We start from the raw sequence: 17,215 nt of genomic DNA on the forward strand, positions 1-17,215 counted from the left end.
GCGACAGGGTCAGAATAAGGTCATCCGCGAAAAGTGCTACCTTGTTTTGCCGGCCCCCAACGGGGATCCCATGTATGTCCGGGTGTTGCCGAATCATCTCCGCTAGGGGTTCTACCACCAGGGCAAACAGCAGAGGTGACAAGGGACAGCCCTGTTGAGTACCCCTAGAGATGGAGAAGGGGTCCGTAAGCCACCCATTCACTCGAACCCGAGCTTGCGGAGAAAGATAAGGGGCTATAATCATAGAGATCATATTGTCACCCGGTCCGACCTTTTGTAACACCGCTCGAAGAAAGCCCCACTCCACTCGGTCAAACGCCTTCTCCGCGTGCAGCGAGAAAAGGCATGCTGGTATTTTCCAGTGTCGGGCTTTTCCTACCAGGTGCGCGATTCTACGCACACTGCCCGCCCCGTCTGCTGCCGATGAAGCCAACTTGGTCTGGTTCCACAAGTCCGGGCATGTGGGGGTCTAAGTGTCTAGCGAGCATTTTGGTGTATATTTTAAGATCCGTATTCAGCAGAGCTATAGGGCGATAGGACGCACACTGCGTGGGGTCCTTGCCCGGTTTAGGGATAAGAGCTATCTCCGCCATACCCATGGAGGACGACGGCCCCTCTGTACCCGAGAAGGAGTTATACATCTGCAAAAGATGCTGCTGGAGCTGCGGCAGAAACAGACGATAAAAAGCCAATGGCAAACCATCTGGTCCCGGCGTCTTCCCGGAGCACCATTTTCACCATTTTTAAAGCACTCCAAGGTACTGTACCAGAATATCTGCAGAAACAATTTAACTGGTACATACCCACAAGAAATTTACGCTCATTAGGAGCCAAAATGGTAAACGTTCCGACCATTAAAAAGGTTTCTTGGGGAGGACGAAGATTAGTCTTCGGGCCGCCAAGGCGTGGAATGATCTTCCGCCCCAGCTCAGAAATTCACCTGATCTGTTGTCTTTTAGAAGGACTAACTTGGCAGTTTAATAAATAGAACTCCTTTATTGGTGATGGCTGAAAAGGTAGGTAACTAGCGCCAGGACACTCCAGGGTAACCGTTGCACTTTACAAATAAATTTAATATAACATAACATAGGCAGACAGTAGACCGGCAGGCAGACAGAAGGCAGGCAGACGGAAGCCAGGCAAACAGACGGCAGGCAGACAGACAGACGGCAGGCAGACAGACAGACGGCAGGCAGACAGACAGACAGACAGACAGACGGCAGGCAGACAGACAGACAGACAGACGGCAGGCAGACAGACAGACAGACAGACGGCAGGCAGGCAGACAGACAGACAGACGGCAGGCAGACAGACAGACAGACAGACGGCAGGCAGACAGACAGACGGCAGGCAGGCAGACAGACAGACGGCAGGCAGGCAGGCAGACGGCAGGCAGGCAGGCAGACGGCAGGCAGGCAGGCAGACGGCAGGCAGGCAGGCAGACGGCAGGCAGGCAGACAGACGGCAGGCAGGCAGACAGACGGCAGGCAGGCAGACAGACGGCAGGCAGACAGACGGCAGGCAGGCAGACAGACGGCAGGCAGGCAGACAGACGGCAGGCAGGCAGACAGACGGCAGGCAGGCAGACAGACGGCAGGCAGGCAGACAGACGGCAGGCAGGCAGACAGACGGCAGGCAGGCAGACAGACGGCAGGCAGGCAGGCAGACAGATAGACAGGCGGCAGTAGACAGGCGGCAGTAGACAGGCGGCAGTAGACAGGCGGCAGTAGACAGGCGGCAGTAGACAGGCGGCAGTAGACAGGCGGCAGTAGACAGGCGGCAGTAGACAGGCGGCAGTAGACAGGCGGCAGTAGACAGGCGGCAGTAGACAGGCGGCAGTAGACAGGCGGCAGTAGACAGGCGGCAGTAGACAGGCGGCAGTAGACAGGCGGCAGTAGACAGGCGGCAGTAGACAGGCGGCAGTAGACAGGCGGCAGTAGACAGGCGGCAGTAGACAGGCGGCAGTAGACAGGCGGCAGTAGACAGGCGGCAGTAGACAGGCGGCAGTAGACAGGCGGCAGTAGACAGGCGGCAGTAGACAGGCGGCAGTAGACAGGCGGCAGAAGACAGTAGACAGACAGTAGACAGAGACAGTAGACAGAGACAGTAGACAGAGACAGTAGACAGACAGTAGACAGAGACAGTAGACAGAGACAGTAGACAGAGACAGTAGACAGACTGTAGACAGAGACAGTAGACAGAGACAGTAGACAGACTGTAGACAGAGACAGTAGACAGACTGTAGACAGAGACAGTAGACAGACTGTAGACAGAGACAGTAGACATACAGACTGTAGACAGAGACAGTAGACATACAGACTGTAGACATACAGACTGTAGACATACAGACTGTAGACAGAGAGAGTAGACAGAGAGAGTAGACTGACGGTAGACAGAGAGTTGACGGTAGACAGATGGTAGACGGTAGACAGACGGTAGACAGAGAGTAGACGGTAGACAGATGGTAGACGGTAGACAGACGGTAGACAGAGAGTAGACGGTAGACAGATGGTAGACGGTAGACAGACACAGACAGCAGACGGTAGACAGATGGTAGACGGTAGACAGACACAGACAGCAGACGGTAGACAGATGGTACAGACGGCAGACAGACACAGACAGCAGACGAAAGACAGACGGAAGACAGACTGTAGGCACAGACTGTAGGCAGTAGACAGATGACAGACGGTAGACAGACAGACGACAGACGGTAGACAGTCAGACGACAGACGGTAGACAGTCAGACGACAGACGGTAGACAGTCAGACGACAGACGGTAGACAGTCAGACAACAGAGAGTAGACAGTCAGACAACAGAGAGTAGACAGACAGACAACAGAGAGTAGACAGTCAGACAACAGAGAGTAGACAGTCAGACAACAGAGAGTAGACAGACAGAGAGTAGACAGTCAGACAACAGAGAGTAGACAGACAGAGAGTAGACAGTCAGACAACAGAGAGTAGACAGACGTCAGACAGTAGACAGACGTCAGACAGTAGACAGACGTCAGACAGTAGACAGTAGACAGACGTCAGACAGTAGACAGACGTCAGACGTCAGACAGTAGACAGACGTCAGACAGTAGACAGTAGACAGACGTCAGACAGTAGACAGACGTCAGACAGTAGACAGACGTCAGACAGTAGACAGACGTCAGACAGTAGACAGTAGACAGTAGACAGTAGACAGACGTCAGACAGTAGACAGACGTCAGACAGTAGACAGTAGACAGACGTCAGACAGTAGACAGTAGACAGTAGACAGACGTCAGACAGTAGACAGTAGACAGTAGACAGACGTCAGACAGTAGACAGTAGACAGTAGACAGACGTCAGACAGTAGACAGTAGACAGACGTCAGACAGTAGACGTCAGACAGTAGACGTCAGACAGTAGACGTCAGACAGTAGACGGTAGACAGTAGACGGTAGACAGTAGACAGACGTCAGACAGTAGACAGTAGACAGACGTCAGACAGTAGACAGTAGACAGACGTCAGACAGTAGACAGTAGACAGACGTCAGACAGTAGACGTCAGACAGTAGACGTCAGACAGTAGACGTCAGACAGTAGACGTCAGACGTCAGACGTCAGACGTCAGACGTCAGACGTCAGACGTCAGACGGTAGACGGTAGACGGTAGACGGTAGACGGTAGACGGTAGACGGTAGACGGTAGACGGTAGACGGTAGACGGTAGACGGTAGACGGTAGACGTCAGACGTCAGACGTCAGACGTCAGACGTCAGACGGTAGACGGTAGACGGTAGACGGTAGACGGTAGACGGTAGACGGTAGACGGTAGACGGTAGACGGTAGACGGTAGACAGTAGACAGACAGTAGACAGACAGTAGACAGTAGACAGACGTCAGACAGTAGACAGTAGACAGTAGACAGTAGACAGTAGACAGTAGACAGTAGACAGTAGACAGACGTCAGACAGTAGACAGTAGACAGTAGACAGTAGACAGTAGACAGTAGACAGTAGACAGACATCAGACAGTAGACAGTAGACAGACGTCAGACAGTAGACAGTAGACAGTAGACAGTAGACAGTAGACAGTAGACAGTAGACAGACAGTAGACAGTAGACAGTAGACAGTAGACAGTAGACAGTAGACAGTAGACAGTAGACAGTAGACGTCAGACAGTAGACAGTAGACAGACGTCAGACAGTAGACAGACGTCAGACAGTAGACAGTAGACAGACGTCAGACAGTAGACAGTAGACAGACGTCAGACAGTAGACAGACGTCAGACAGTAGACAGACGTCAGACAGTAGACAGTAGACAGACGTCAGACAGTAGACAGACGTCAGACAGTAGACAGACGTCAGACAGTAGACAGACGTCAGACAGTAGACAGTAGACAGTAGACAGACGTCAGACAGTAGACAGACGTCAGACAGTAGACAGTAGACAGTAGACAGACGTCAGACAGTAGACAGTAGACAGACGTCAGACAGTAGACAGACGTCAGACAGTAGACAGACGTCAGACAGTAGACAGACGTCAGACAGTAGACAGACGTCAGACAGTAGACAGACGTCAGACAGTAGACAGACGTCAGACAGTAGACAGACGTCAGACAGTAGACAGTAGACAGTAGACAGTAGACAGTAGACAGACGTCAGACAGTAGACAGTAGACAGACGTCAGACAGTAGACAGTAGACAGACGTCAGACAGTAGACAGACGTCAGACAGTAGACAGACGTCAGACAGTAGACAGTAGACAGACGTCAGACAGTAGACAGACGTCAGACAGTAGACAGACGTCAGACAGTAGACAGACGTCAGACAGTAGACAGTAGACAGTAGACAGACGTCAGACAGTAGACAGACGTCAGACAGTAGACAGACGTCAGACAGTAGACAGTAGACAGTAGACAGACGTCAGACAGTAGACAGACGTCAGACAGTAGACAGTAGACAGTAGACAGACGTCAGACAGTAGACAGACGTCAGACAGTAGACAGACGTCAGACAGTAGACAGACGTCAGACAGTAGACAGACGTCAGACAGTAGACAGACGTCAGACAGTAGACAGACGTCAGACAGTAGACAGACGTCAGACAGTAGACAGACGTCAGACAGTAGACAGTAGACAGTAGACAGTAGACAGTAGACAGACGTCAGACAGTAGACAGTAGACAGTAGACAGACAGTAGACAGTAGACAGTAGACAGACGTCAGACAGTAGACAGTAGACAGACGTCAGACAGTAGACAGTAGACAGTAGACAGACAGTAGACAGTAGACAGACGTCAGACAGTAGACAGTAGACAGACGTCAGACAGTAGACAGTAGACAGTAGACAGACGTCAGACAGTAGACAGTAGACAGACGTCAGACAGTAGACAGTAGACAGTAGACAGACGTCAGACAGTAGACAGTAGACAGTAGACAGACGTCAGACAGTAGACAGTAGACAGTAGACAGTAGACAGTAGACAGTAGACAGTAGACAGACGTCAGACAGTAGACAGACGTCAGACAGTAGACAGTAGACAGACGTCAGACAGTAGACAGACGTCAGACAGTAGACAGACGTCAGACAGTAGACAGTAGACAGACGTCAGACAGTAGACAGTAGACAGACGTCAGACAGTAGACAGTAGACAGACGTCAGACAGTAGACAGTAGACAGTAGACAGACGTCAGACAGTAGACAGTAGACAGTAGACAGACGTCAGACAGTAGACAGTAGACAGACGTCAGACAGTAGACAGTAGACAGTAGACAGACGTCAGACAGTAGACAGTAGACAGTAGACAGACGTCAGACAGTAGACAGTAGACAGACGTCAGACAGTAGACAGTAGACAGACGTCAGACAGTAGACGTCAGACAGTAGACGTCAGACAGTAGACGTCAGACAGTAGACGTCAGACAGTAGACGTCAGACAGTAGACGGTAGACAGTAGACAGACGTCAGACAGTAGACAGTAGACAGACGTCAGACAGTAGACAGTAGACAGACGTCAGACAGTAGACAGTAGACAGACGTCAGACAGTAGACAGTAGACAGTAGACAGACGTCAGACAGTAGACAGTAGACAGACGTCAGACAGTAGACAGTAGACAGTAGACAGACGTCAGACAGTAGACAGTAGACAGACGTCAGACAGTAGACAGTAGACAGTAGACAGACGTCAGACAGTAGACAGTAGACAGTAGACAGACGTCAGACAGTAGACAGTAGACAGTAGACAGTAGACAGTAGACAGACGTCAGACAGTAGACAGACGTCAGACAGTAGACAGTAGACAGACGTCAGACAGTAGACAGACGTCAGACAGTAGACAGACGTCAGACAGTAGACAGTAGACAGACGTCAGACAGTAGACAGTAGACAGACGTCAGACAGTAGACAGTAGACAGACGTCAGACAGTAGACAGTAGACAGTAGACAGACGTCAGACAGTAGACAGTAGACAGTAGACAGACGTCAGACAGTAGACAGTAGACAGACGTCAGACAGTAGACAGTAGACAGTAGACAGACGTCAGACAGTAGACAGTAGACAGTAGACAGACGTCAGACAGTAGACAGTAGACAGACGTCAGACAGTAGACAGTAGACAGACGTCAGACAGTAGACGTCAGACAGTAGACGTCAGACAGTAGACGTCAGACAGTAGACGTCAGACAGTAGACGTCAGACAGTAGACGTCAGACAGTAGACGGTAGACAGACGTCAGACAGTAGACAGTAGACAGACGTCAGACAGTAGACAGTAGACAGACGTCAGACAGTAGACAGTAGACAGACGTCAGACAGTAGACAGTAGACAGACGTCAGACAGTAGACAGTAGACAGTAGACAGACGTCAGACAGTAGACAGTAGACAGACGTCAGACAGTAGACGTCAGACAGTAGACAGTAGACAGACGTCAGACAGTAGACGTCAGACAGTAGACAGTAGACAGACGTCAGACAGTAGACGTCAGACAGTAGACAGTAGACAGTAGACAGTAGACAGTAGACAGTAGACAGTAGACAGTAGACAGTAGACAGTAGACAGTAGACAGACGACAGACGTCAGACGTCAGACGTCAGACGTCAGACGTCAGACGTCAGACGGCAGACGGTAGACGGTAGACGGTAGACGGTAGACGGTAGACGGTAGACGGTAGACGTCAGACGTCAGACGTCAGACGTCAGACGTCAGACGTCAGACGTCAGACGTCAGACGTCAGACGTCAGACGTCAGACGTCAGACGTCAGACGTCAGACGTCAGACAGACATCAGACAGTAGACAGTAGACAGTAGACAGTAGACAGTAGACAGTAGACAGACGTCAGACAGTAGACAGTAGACAGTAGACAGACGTCAGACAGTAGACAGTAGACAGTAGACAGTAGACAGTAGACAGTAGACAGACATCAGACAGTAGACAGACGTCAGACAGTAGACAGACGTCAGACAGTAGACAGTAGACAGTAGACAGTAGACAGTAGACAGTAGACAGTAGACAGTAGACAGTAGACAGTAGACAGTAGACAGTAGACAGACAGTAGACAGTAGACAGTAGACAGTAGACAGTAGACAGTAGACAGTAGACAGTAGACAGTAGACAGTAGACAGTAGACGTCAGACAGACGTCAGACAGACGTCAGACAGACGTCAGACAGACGTCAGACAGACAAAAGACAGACAAAAGACAGACAAAAGACAGACAAAAGACAGACAAAAGACAGACGTCAGACAGACGTCAGACAGACGTCAGACAGACAAAAGACAGACAAAAGACAGACAAAAGACAGACAAAAGACAGACAAAAGACAGACAAAAGACAAAAGACAGACAAAAGACAGTAGACAGACAAAAGACAGTAGACAGACAAAAGACAGTAGACAGACAAAAGACAGTAGACAGACAAAAGACAGTAGACAGATGACAGATAGACAGTAGACAGTCAGACAACAGACAGTAGACAGTCAGACAACAGACAGTAGACAGTCAGACAACAGACAGTAGACAGTCAGACAACAGACAGTAGACAGTCAGACAACAGACAGTAGACAGTCAGACAACAGACAGTAGACAGTCAGACAACAGACAGTAGACAGACAATAGAAGACAGAGAGTAGACAGACAGACAGACAGAGAGTAGACAGACAGACAGACAGAGACACACACACACTCCACCCCCCCAGGTAGAGCACCACCCATGGAAAATAGAACGGTTATACAATAACCAACAAATACCCACATAGGGTATGTCACGTCCCTATAAAAAGCAAGGGAGCACCTCTTGAGACTAGCTCGTAGGCAGATCAAACCAAAATAATAACAAACAGCCATCTAGCTGTATTGTTCGTTCGGGAAAGAACATGAACCCAGAGACGAAAGCCAAAGAAAAGCAGGAACAATACTGCATACCAATGTAAACAAGACCGCACAATGATCGTAAAACAAGTTCAATTACTGAAAGTGAGACATGAGATGCAGGACCGCTGAATCCGCGTGACTGTCAAAAAGATGGGCCCCGTCAAAGGGAAAATCTCGCAGACGTTCCTGAACATTTTCAGGAAAACTGCCATCACGCAGCCAGGCATGGCGACGGACAGCGACTGACCGAGCCATAGCACGACCCACCGAGTCAGTGGTGTCCATGGCAGATCGAATAGAAAATTTGGCCAATCACGACCATCGTGGAGTATTCAAGTCAGGTCAGCCAGAGGGCCCTCCCGACGCTCAACTGAGTCACAGAGGGCGAAGGTTGCCCGAGGAAACACGTCTTTAAGGACCGAAGGACAGAGCTCGTGGATGCAAACAGTTAACGGCCACATGTCTCCAACCAACAAGACTCTCTAGTAGGTGGGAGTAGCAGAGGCGAGGCCAATGGCATCAAAGCTGAGGCAGCTTGGACAACCAGCCTTTGAGCCCTAGGGTGTAGGGACAGACAGACCGGATCAGCTGGAGCCAGACGATGACCGTGTATGAATAGCACGGTCCTCAGGGTCCGCCAAGGAGGGCTCGTCCAGGTCCCCAGAAGAATGTCGTATAACAACGCGACAAAAGGCAGCAAGTGCTCGACATCCGCATTGCCCTGGTGGAGCAGATCCAACAAGGGATTGGAAGGCAGGGAGACAGAGGAAGGCTGGAACTGCAAAATGTCCGCAGCTTTGTGAACAACTCGTGCAAATGTTGCACTAGCCTCCGTGACCATTCTAGGTCGCAACAGCTGGTCATAATTAGGGGACGGTTGCAGGCTAAGACGTCCGCCAAGCCGGAGGGTGTTCAAGGGTCGGCAAATGCTCCACATCAACCTGTTCCGGGGAACACGAAGGCAACAGTGGGGTAAAGGGGGGGGCGGGGGCGTGGGGAAGAATCCCCAGGGGCCTCATCCACCATCAGCGAAGAGGGGAGAAAAACAGTCTACGACGTCGCACCGACGTCGATTATCACCAAAAGAGCTCCGTTGACCCGTGTCGACTCAACATTCACCGTGATGGAAGACAGTGGCGGAGAACAGCGCCGGCTCCGGGACAAGGCCCCCTCTGCGGCCGCAGCAGACGCCAATGCAGGGAGCCCCACAGGACTGAGCCCTGACGCCCTCACTTTCACAGTCTCATTTCGATCTTTACACCTCTAGCACATTTAACTATACGCCCACAGACGTACTGACATCATCCACATGGAATCTCCAATTCAGCCACGGACACCGAAGGAGAGTGCTTGGCTACCGACACACGTTTATGGAATCTATTTGAACCGCATCACGCAGACTCACTAGTAAGTACTTATCACGAAATTTACAGAGAACCGAGCGCATTCATTAATCAGCATACACATAATTGTATCTGTCTCATGAATACCAACCGACGAACATAAGGGCACCCGTACAATTCACATAATCATGAAGCACCAGAACAGACTCATAATTCAGACAACCACAAACACCGGAACACGGTAGAGATTCACAACAAACAGGAAGAGCCACTAATTTATGTTATGTACCTTACATGTTTAATCAGACCACGAAAAAGTAAACAGATTGTTTTTTGTTTCTTTCAACATACTGCATAAGGGATACAATTTGTTTATTTTGTTCATTTTGTTTTAGACAAACCCCTGACGAAGGCTATATTTCTAAGCCGAAATGCATTGGGATATGTGAGACACGTAGAACTTGTTAATCACCGCATCTTCGCTTTAAAAAGATTAACTAAAACGTTGTGATGAAATAAACGAACGTTCAACCCAATCTGACAACAGTGTAACTTTATTGAAAACTTTATTGAAAACTACATTCATTCGTTTATTCGATTCAACAATGAATAATATTCATTTATTCAACCAGTGCCCAGGGGACACACCCTATACTTAGGGTTTGCTATACTAGGCTCCCCCAAGTACCACATACAGATGGCATGCAGATCCGTCGCCTACATCTGCCGCGTAGAGGTCTCTCACAATTTGAAGCCCGAAAGCATTGGCACACTGTTTTTGAACACAAAAAAGGCATAAAGAGGGTCTAAAACTACACAGGCCAGAGGAACCACTTCTCCTGGATCCGCGTTGTAGGCGCGGAAAAGAAGGAAACTGACGTCAGCGTGCCAGGAGGGACTTGTATGGCTCCACTGAAGTCATATCCGTGGAAGACGTCAGGGCGGAGCCATGTGACGCCATCCAACAGCGCGCAGAGATAATGTTGAAAAATCTTCGGAACCAGACTGGCACATGGTGGATATTCTAAGTTAAGGAATCTGCGTCTAGATGTCTCAATCAGATACATCCTCAAAGTGTTCAGGCCACAAAATAGAACCCCTGGCTTCAACCGGCACTGAGCGACATCGTTCCAACTTCATGTCGTTAGTGATGAGGATGGGGCTGGTACCGCCGATGGTCAGAAGCCAGGAGAGGTCGTAGTGGCACGACTGGCGTCGATTCAGCTCAGTGATCGAATCTGAGGCCCCGCCGGAGCCTAAATCGATGAGGCCCCTTCCGACTCCACAGGTCCAAGCGATCACCATGGGAGGTTGGCGCGATCAAAAGCACAGCCGATGGCCTCGTAGAATTCTTTGATGTGAGCGGGGGTCGCTCCGGCTCCTGGAAAGGGTGGGAGGCGCAAAGTCGACCCTGGCTCCGGCTCTGTGGAACCGTGCCTAAAGCGTTGGTGCTCCTTATCGCCTTCGTCAACAGACAACATTCAAGGTGAAGATGGAAGTCCGTTTGGTCCTGAATCCTCGAATGGGTTGAAGAGGACTTTGGGCTCCGGGAGCAGTCCTGCAACCTCCTCTTCCTCGATCGGAACCAGGACCTCAGTGGAGTCCTGCTGGATAGTGTTGACTGCCGGGCCGCAAGGAGCTTCAAAGCCCGCTCCGGCAAGGTTTTTGGAGCCAGAACAAGACAGTCCAGGCAGGACTTCCGATCGTGGTCACGCTCAAGACACCAGAGGCAGACTAGGTGGGGTTCAGTAACAGACACTGTACAGTGACAGGCCCTGCACTGCTTGAACCCTGTCTTCTTCCAAGACATCCCTGCAAACGATGGAATTGTTTTTCGAATTTGACTAAAAGTCAAGAAAAGGCCTGTCAAAAAGCGACAGAGGGGTAGCTCTTCTCAGATCGACGATTAACTGGTGCGGAAATAAAGAACCGACATTTGCGCAACTGGGTGGCGCCTATATAGGTACTGCAACGTCATAACCATCGTTGTCATGCTGAGCCGAATGGAACCACTCGACGGCGGGTGCAATTGGTGTTGCTCAGCAAAAGTTTCCAGATCCAGCCTGAAGCCTACAAAATTCAAAGGTAAGGAATCTGCAGCTAGAAGTCTCTATCAGATTTACATATACTATATGCAGTGTACATGGGCATGGCACACAGGGAGTGTGCCATGTCGTGTTTTCAAAATGGTTTGCACCATTCCATGCAGCTTGCAATGGCGGTCTGCATGCAGTTTGTTTGTGGATCCTTTAGGGTGGCATAATACATGCTGCAGCCCTTAGGGACCCTTTTCAATACCCATACTCGAGATACCTACCAGGTGTACCATTTCCTAAGGACCTTCAGGGATGCTAAAGTCCTTGCCAATTGGGTTACACTTAGAAATGTACCATGCTTTAAGGGAAAGTGTACTGGAGCGTGGTTAGCAGTGTCCCAGTCCACAAACAGAGTCGAAACCCAGCATCCAGTAGTGCAAATGGGGGCACAAAGTGGAGGGATATCTGCAACAAAATTCCAGTTTCCCACATTGAGGTCATTAGGAAGTGACTTCTTCTCCATCTAGCAACAGACTTTTCAGATAATACATTTTACCATCTATTGGTCTATCCTTTGAACTTAGACTACTTTGCAACTGAACTTTTTTTTTCCATCAATCTGATTTAAAATGATAATCAGATTTTAAACAAGATTTTATTTTTTAAATTAATAAATGATAACTAAATCATCTGGAGTGTCAGCACATGGCCCTGCAAACAACGTGGAACATAGGAGCTACTTCCTGGCAAATTCGCTGAAACAGAGTCCGGGAATTAAATATTAGCAAGGACGTTTGAGCATCAGAAGGCAACTTTCAACAGGGACCGAAGCAGGATTCCCTCCCTGTACCTTAGTCTCCTGGATGCAACTTTTGACACAATGATCCTTCTCCAATTTTATTGTTGTACTTTAACACATACAATTTAAATAAACATTGTTACCCACAAAATTTACTTTTAAGGGCTGAATACTCTAAAAGGTATACAAAAAAGTAAAACTCTTACAAAAGCTCAATGCAAATTAGAATAATAGCTTAGACAATTTGGTACTCTGCAGGGTTAGTTCGGATTACTGTAGGATTCTGTGGAAAGAGTGCCCTGGATGTTTTAAGTGTTCTCTGGCTGTGCAGTATCCCAGAAAATGCACTTACAAAAAATGAATACATTTCTTGGCTTATTATCACCCCAGCTGACCTGAAGCGAACCATAATTGCAATCAAGACCGATCCAAAAGAAAGTCTATAAACACATTTAAAAAGACTAATTATCAGAAACCCAGGCAATACCCTTTCCTTACCTTTCCACTTGCAGGCACAGTCTCTTCTTCCTGCTCATCTGCAAAAGGGAACAATTATTATCTCATGTTCGAATTCTCGTTTCTGGACATCAAATTGATGATGCACTGCTACGAAGATGTTGCTTTATACGAATCACATACTGTTGAAGTAAAACACTGGATATAGACAATATAGCTAAAGCACCTCTTTGAGCAAGTCAGTCTCATCACAACTACCAATGATGAACAAAGTTGCCATGGAGAATCCTGTAGCTGGCAAGAGACGTATGCGAGACTAAGCTACCCTCACTTCATACACTCAGCAAAATGCTTAAAGAAATTAAATAAAAACAGAAAAAATACATCACATCTAATGACAATGCCTCTGATATTTATGCTTCCCACATAAGAATCACCACAGAAGACAGAATATGAGGTTTCTTGCTGGATCTGCCAATAAACCAAAAGGTAGCTCCTATTCACACCAGTCTGAATTCTGAAAAATGCTTAGATCCCGTGGGCAAAAAAAAACAAAGGGAAAAAAATCTCACTTTTACTTTTCTTTTTTTATCGTCAACTAACACAACAACCAATTGTTCTTGCTAATGCGGACAACATATTAGAAGCTTTGCTTCTATCTTCTTATCTACAATTACCACACATTAATTTAACATATGAATGACAGGTTAACATAGTCTAGGTTATTTATTAGGATGAGGGATGCACTGCCAATACTTGGGTGGGTAAGAATATTAAGCACAGTTAAAGCTTTTCACCAGCCATACTTGTGCCTACAACTGCAGCCATCATAGTTCATGGGGAGGTACTGGGTTGTAGCTCCCTCTCCCACACAATACTGAGTAGCTGAGGACCTTCCCTGAAAAAGGCTTCACATCAAGCGGAGCACTAAACTAGGATGCTGTTTTTTTCTGCTTGGACTGTACTAGGTGTGTCCCAAAATAAGTACCAGTGGACCTGAAGAAGGAAGATCCCAAAGAATAGATCATTGCAAAGACTTCCTCCCCTTAGGGTAAAGTATTTTTGTGTCTGAAATATACAAGATTGAAAGAATAATATTTTCACCAGCAAATTTCAGCTGGGCAATAGCAGGCAAAGAAAATTAACAACAATTCTAGGCAAAGTGCTTGGGAATGAAAAATGAAGAAGAGCAAATCACTGCAAAGACTCAGAAGTAGAAGCTAAATCAACAGGAAAGGAACAGAATATGAGGGGGATAGGAAAATAAATAGAGGGGGATAGGAAAATAAATAAATGGGGATATGTTTTATAAATATAGATCAACATCTATCCAGGCGACTTAAAAAAAATAAAAACTCCCAAAGAACGGATCCCAGCCAGACTGATTTGAAATAATAAAGAGTACATACTCACCTAGATCAGCCACCACTCCCCCTTTGACTGGAGTGTGCTCACTATCTTTCTTTGGGTTCACTGAAAAAGAAAATGGAATAAAGTGTGTGACTTTGCAGGACAAGCCTTCATTGGGAACAACTCATGCAGTGGCAACTGACCCATAAATATGTTGCCAACGTACGTTGTATGAAGAACCATAAACATCAGTACATTTTGTCAGGCATGCCACTACTTTTAATCCTTCAGCAGGGCTGCATAGTGTGTGAGTTAACAATGCCACCTGCCCTAGTTTTATTTCAATTGAGTTCTTTTGATTTTTTGTTTTTTCTCTCTGCAACACACCGTAACCTGCTGTTCAGGCTGCAGGCTCACATGCTCTGCTAAAGTAATTGGCCCAACCCCTCCCTCCCTCCACTTAATGAAGCTTTTGATTCTGTTGGACACTCCTAACCTTGTTAACATACCAAGCAGACTCTGAGAACTATGAAATTACTAGCTAGTACTTAGGTTCCTGATCACTTACGCATATGCAATTTGTCTGTGGTCTGGGTGAGTTACACTAGTGTTAAGTCGCAAACATTTTTCCACACCTCCATAGGTGTGGGGCTCAGCTTTTGTACTATGTTAAAGGGGCAGTAACAGCACTGTTACTCTCCCTCATTCATAAGAGAATCTAGATTTAATCAGACATTCATGTTTATGGATTGGTGGTGGTTAAAGATACCAAACCTGAAGCATTCAGTAATTTGGTCTGAATATATAAAACTCAAACAATTCAGTTATGTATTTTAGATAAGCAAATGCAAATAGGCCGGGCAGACCAATGCCACAATATTTCAAAGGGAAAATTCACAATGGTTAGGAGACTTTTGGCCAACTGCTTATGCACACACCTCCAATTGCCTGTTTTCTATTCAACTGGAGGTCACAGTTGGATTCTGTATCTCCTGGTTTATGGCACATCTGAGGCAGAAGGACAAAATGTGCAGGGATCCCTCTGTAGTGGATGGAGACAGAGGTTCCTTTATCCCAGTTACCTGGTTGGTATTGGTAAGACTGGACACCTGCAAAATTTTGAGACTAATTTTATGAAACGAGAGGTCAACAGTTCGAGTTCTAAAGATATGGAAGCTACACTGCTGGGATTCATGCCTAAACCTGAAAGCCAGCAGAGTCACCACTAAGAGAAAGGAAACTTGTGTGTTCTGCTGCAAGGTTACAACACCTTTGCCTTTTGCTCTAGAGCACCATCATCACCTATGCATGGTTGAAATGGCAGTGTGATTCTAGACAGGTGTCCCAACCTGTAGTAAAGTGGGTTTCTGCGACAGTATCCTTCCCACTTTTTGCCTCTCAGATGCAACTTTGACTGAATGTGCACTGGGTTCCTGCTAACCAGGTTCCCAGTGCCTGTGTTCTTTCTTTCAACTGTATGTTTGTTTCCACATAGGGAGACAACTAACACACATACAAATCTTTTGTAAAAGGTACCAGTGATACCAAGGGCCTCGTGACCAGAGAGGTTCCCTAAGTGCTGCAGTATGTATAGTGCCACCCTCAGAGACCCCTAACTAAATACATACACCCTGTCATTGCAGATTGTGTGTCTTGGTGCAGCTAAAACTGAAGAGTCGACATGGCACACATCTCTGTGTGCCATGTCGACAAAACACTGCCTGTGGCATGAGTAAGTCACCCCTATAGCCCTAAGGCTGGATGCACTATATCACGGGCGAGGACACAGCTGCATGAGCAACATACCCCTACAGTGTGCAAGTCCATTCTAAAACAAAAAGTGCAGTAAAGCTATATTGAGTAAATGGGCTGGGAGGTTGTTATTACAAACTCCACTGCCCAGCATATTAAACGCACGCCGATGTCAGTGTTGTATTTATTAAAAAATGCACCCAGGGGTCCACTGCAAAACCAACAGCTCTATGGTATTTGTTGACTGGTCTAAGCCAGCCTGCTGCCCTAAGATGATGTTCTGGGCACATGGGGTGAGAGCCAGACCCAGAACATAGCCTGTGCTGGGCAGAGGGCTTCACACCCCCTCCCATCCAGGATGAGTAATCCATGTCGGTGAGTTTCAAAGGGCTCTGCTTCCTTTGTTCACCTCTCCTAGCCCCTCCAGTAGCTGGGGTAAGGCACCCCTTTCTATCCCTGCCCCTTTTTGGCAGGAAGAAAGGCGGGGTAAGAAAATGCCCCTTTTTGCATGGTTACCCCCTAATCTATTGCCATATACCTGATGCCAACTTGATGTGTGCTGGGATCCTGCTAACCAGCCCCCAGGACAGGTATTATTTTCTAAAACTATACCTTTGTATCCACAATTGGCACACCGCTGGGCCACCAATAAGTCCCTTGTTAAAGGTACCTTTGTTAGCAAGGGCCTGGTGAACAGAGAGGGCCTCTGAAGGCTGCAGCATATATTATGCCACCCTTAGTGACCCCTCACCTTAGCACCCTCCCTCGCCATTGCCAGCTGGGTGTTTTGGTGCAGACCAAACTAAAGAGTTGACATGGCACAAAACCGTGTGCCATGCCCACCAACACTGCCTGCGGCATGTGTCAGTCACCCATCTAGCAGTCCTTACAGCCCTAAAAGCAGGGTACACCTTACCACAAGTGAGGGCATAACTGCATGAGCAACATGCCCCTACAGTGCCTATTTCATTCACCAACATTGTAAGTGCAGTGGAGCCATTTTGAGTACATGAGCTGGTAGTTCGCCAACACAAACTCCACAGATCCATAATAGCCTAACTGAAATCAATGAAGTTTGGCATCCAACTTCACAGCACATTAAAGCCACACTGATGCCTATGATGGATTTAATGAAAAATGCACA

General features: G+C 47.8%; 1 protein-coding gene across 4 annotated transcripts in view; it reads right to left on the reverse strand.

Moving 5' to 3' along the window:
- The window catches only part of SMARCC1 (SWI/SNF related BAF chromatin remodeling complex subunit C1), a 958,790-nt gene that overhangs the window by 686,720 nt on the left and 254,855 nt on the right, over nucleotides 1–17,215 (reverse strand). For all 4 annotated transcript variants that reach the window (XM_085628643.1, XM_085628641.1, XM_085628642.1 and 1 more), the window contains exons 12-13: nucleotides 14,383–14,442; nucleotides 13,012–13,049 (exon numbers count right to left, since the gene is read on the reverse strand). In XM_085628643.1, coding sequence (XP_085484769.1) covers nucleotides 13,012–13,049; nucleotides 14,383–14,442 — 98 coding nt within the window. The remainder of the gene's footprint in view (nucleotides 1–13,011; nucleotides 13,050–14,382; nucleotides 14,443–17,215) is intronic.

Source organism: Triturus cristatus, chromosome 10 (genome assembly GCF_964204655.1).
Source record: "Triturus cristatus chromosome 10, aTriCri1.1, whole genome shotgun sequence".
Taxonomy (NCBI): domain Eukaryota; kingdom Metazoa; phylum Chordata; class Amphibia; order Caudata; family Salamandridae; genus Triturus; species Triturus cristatus.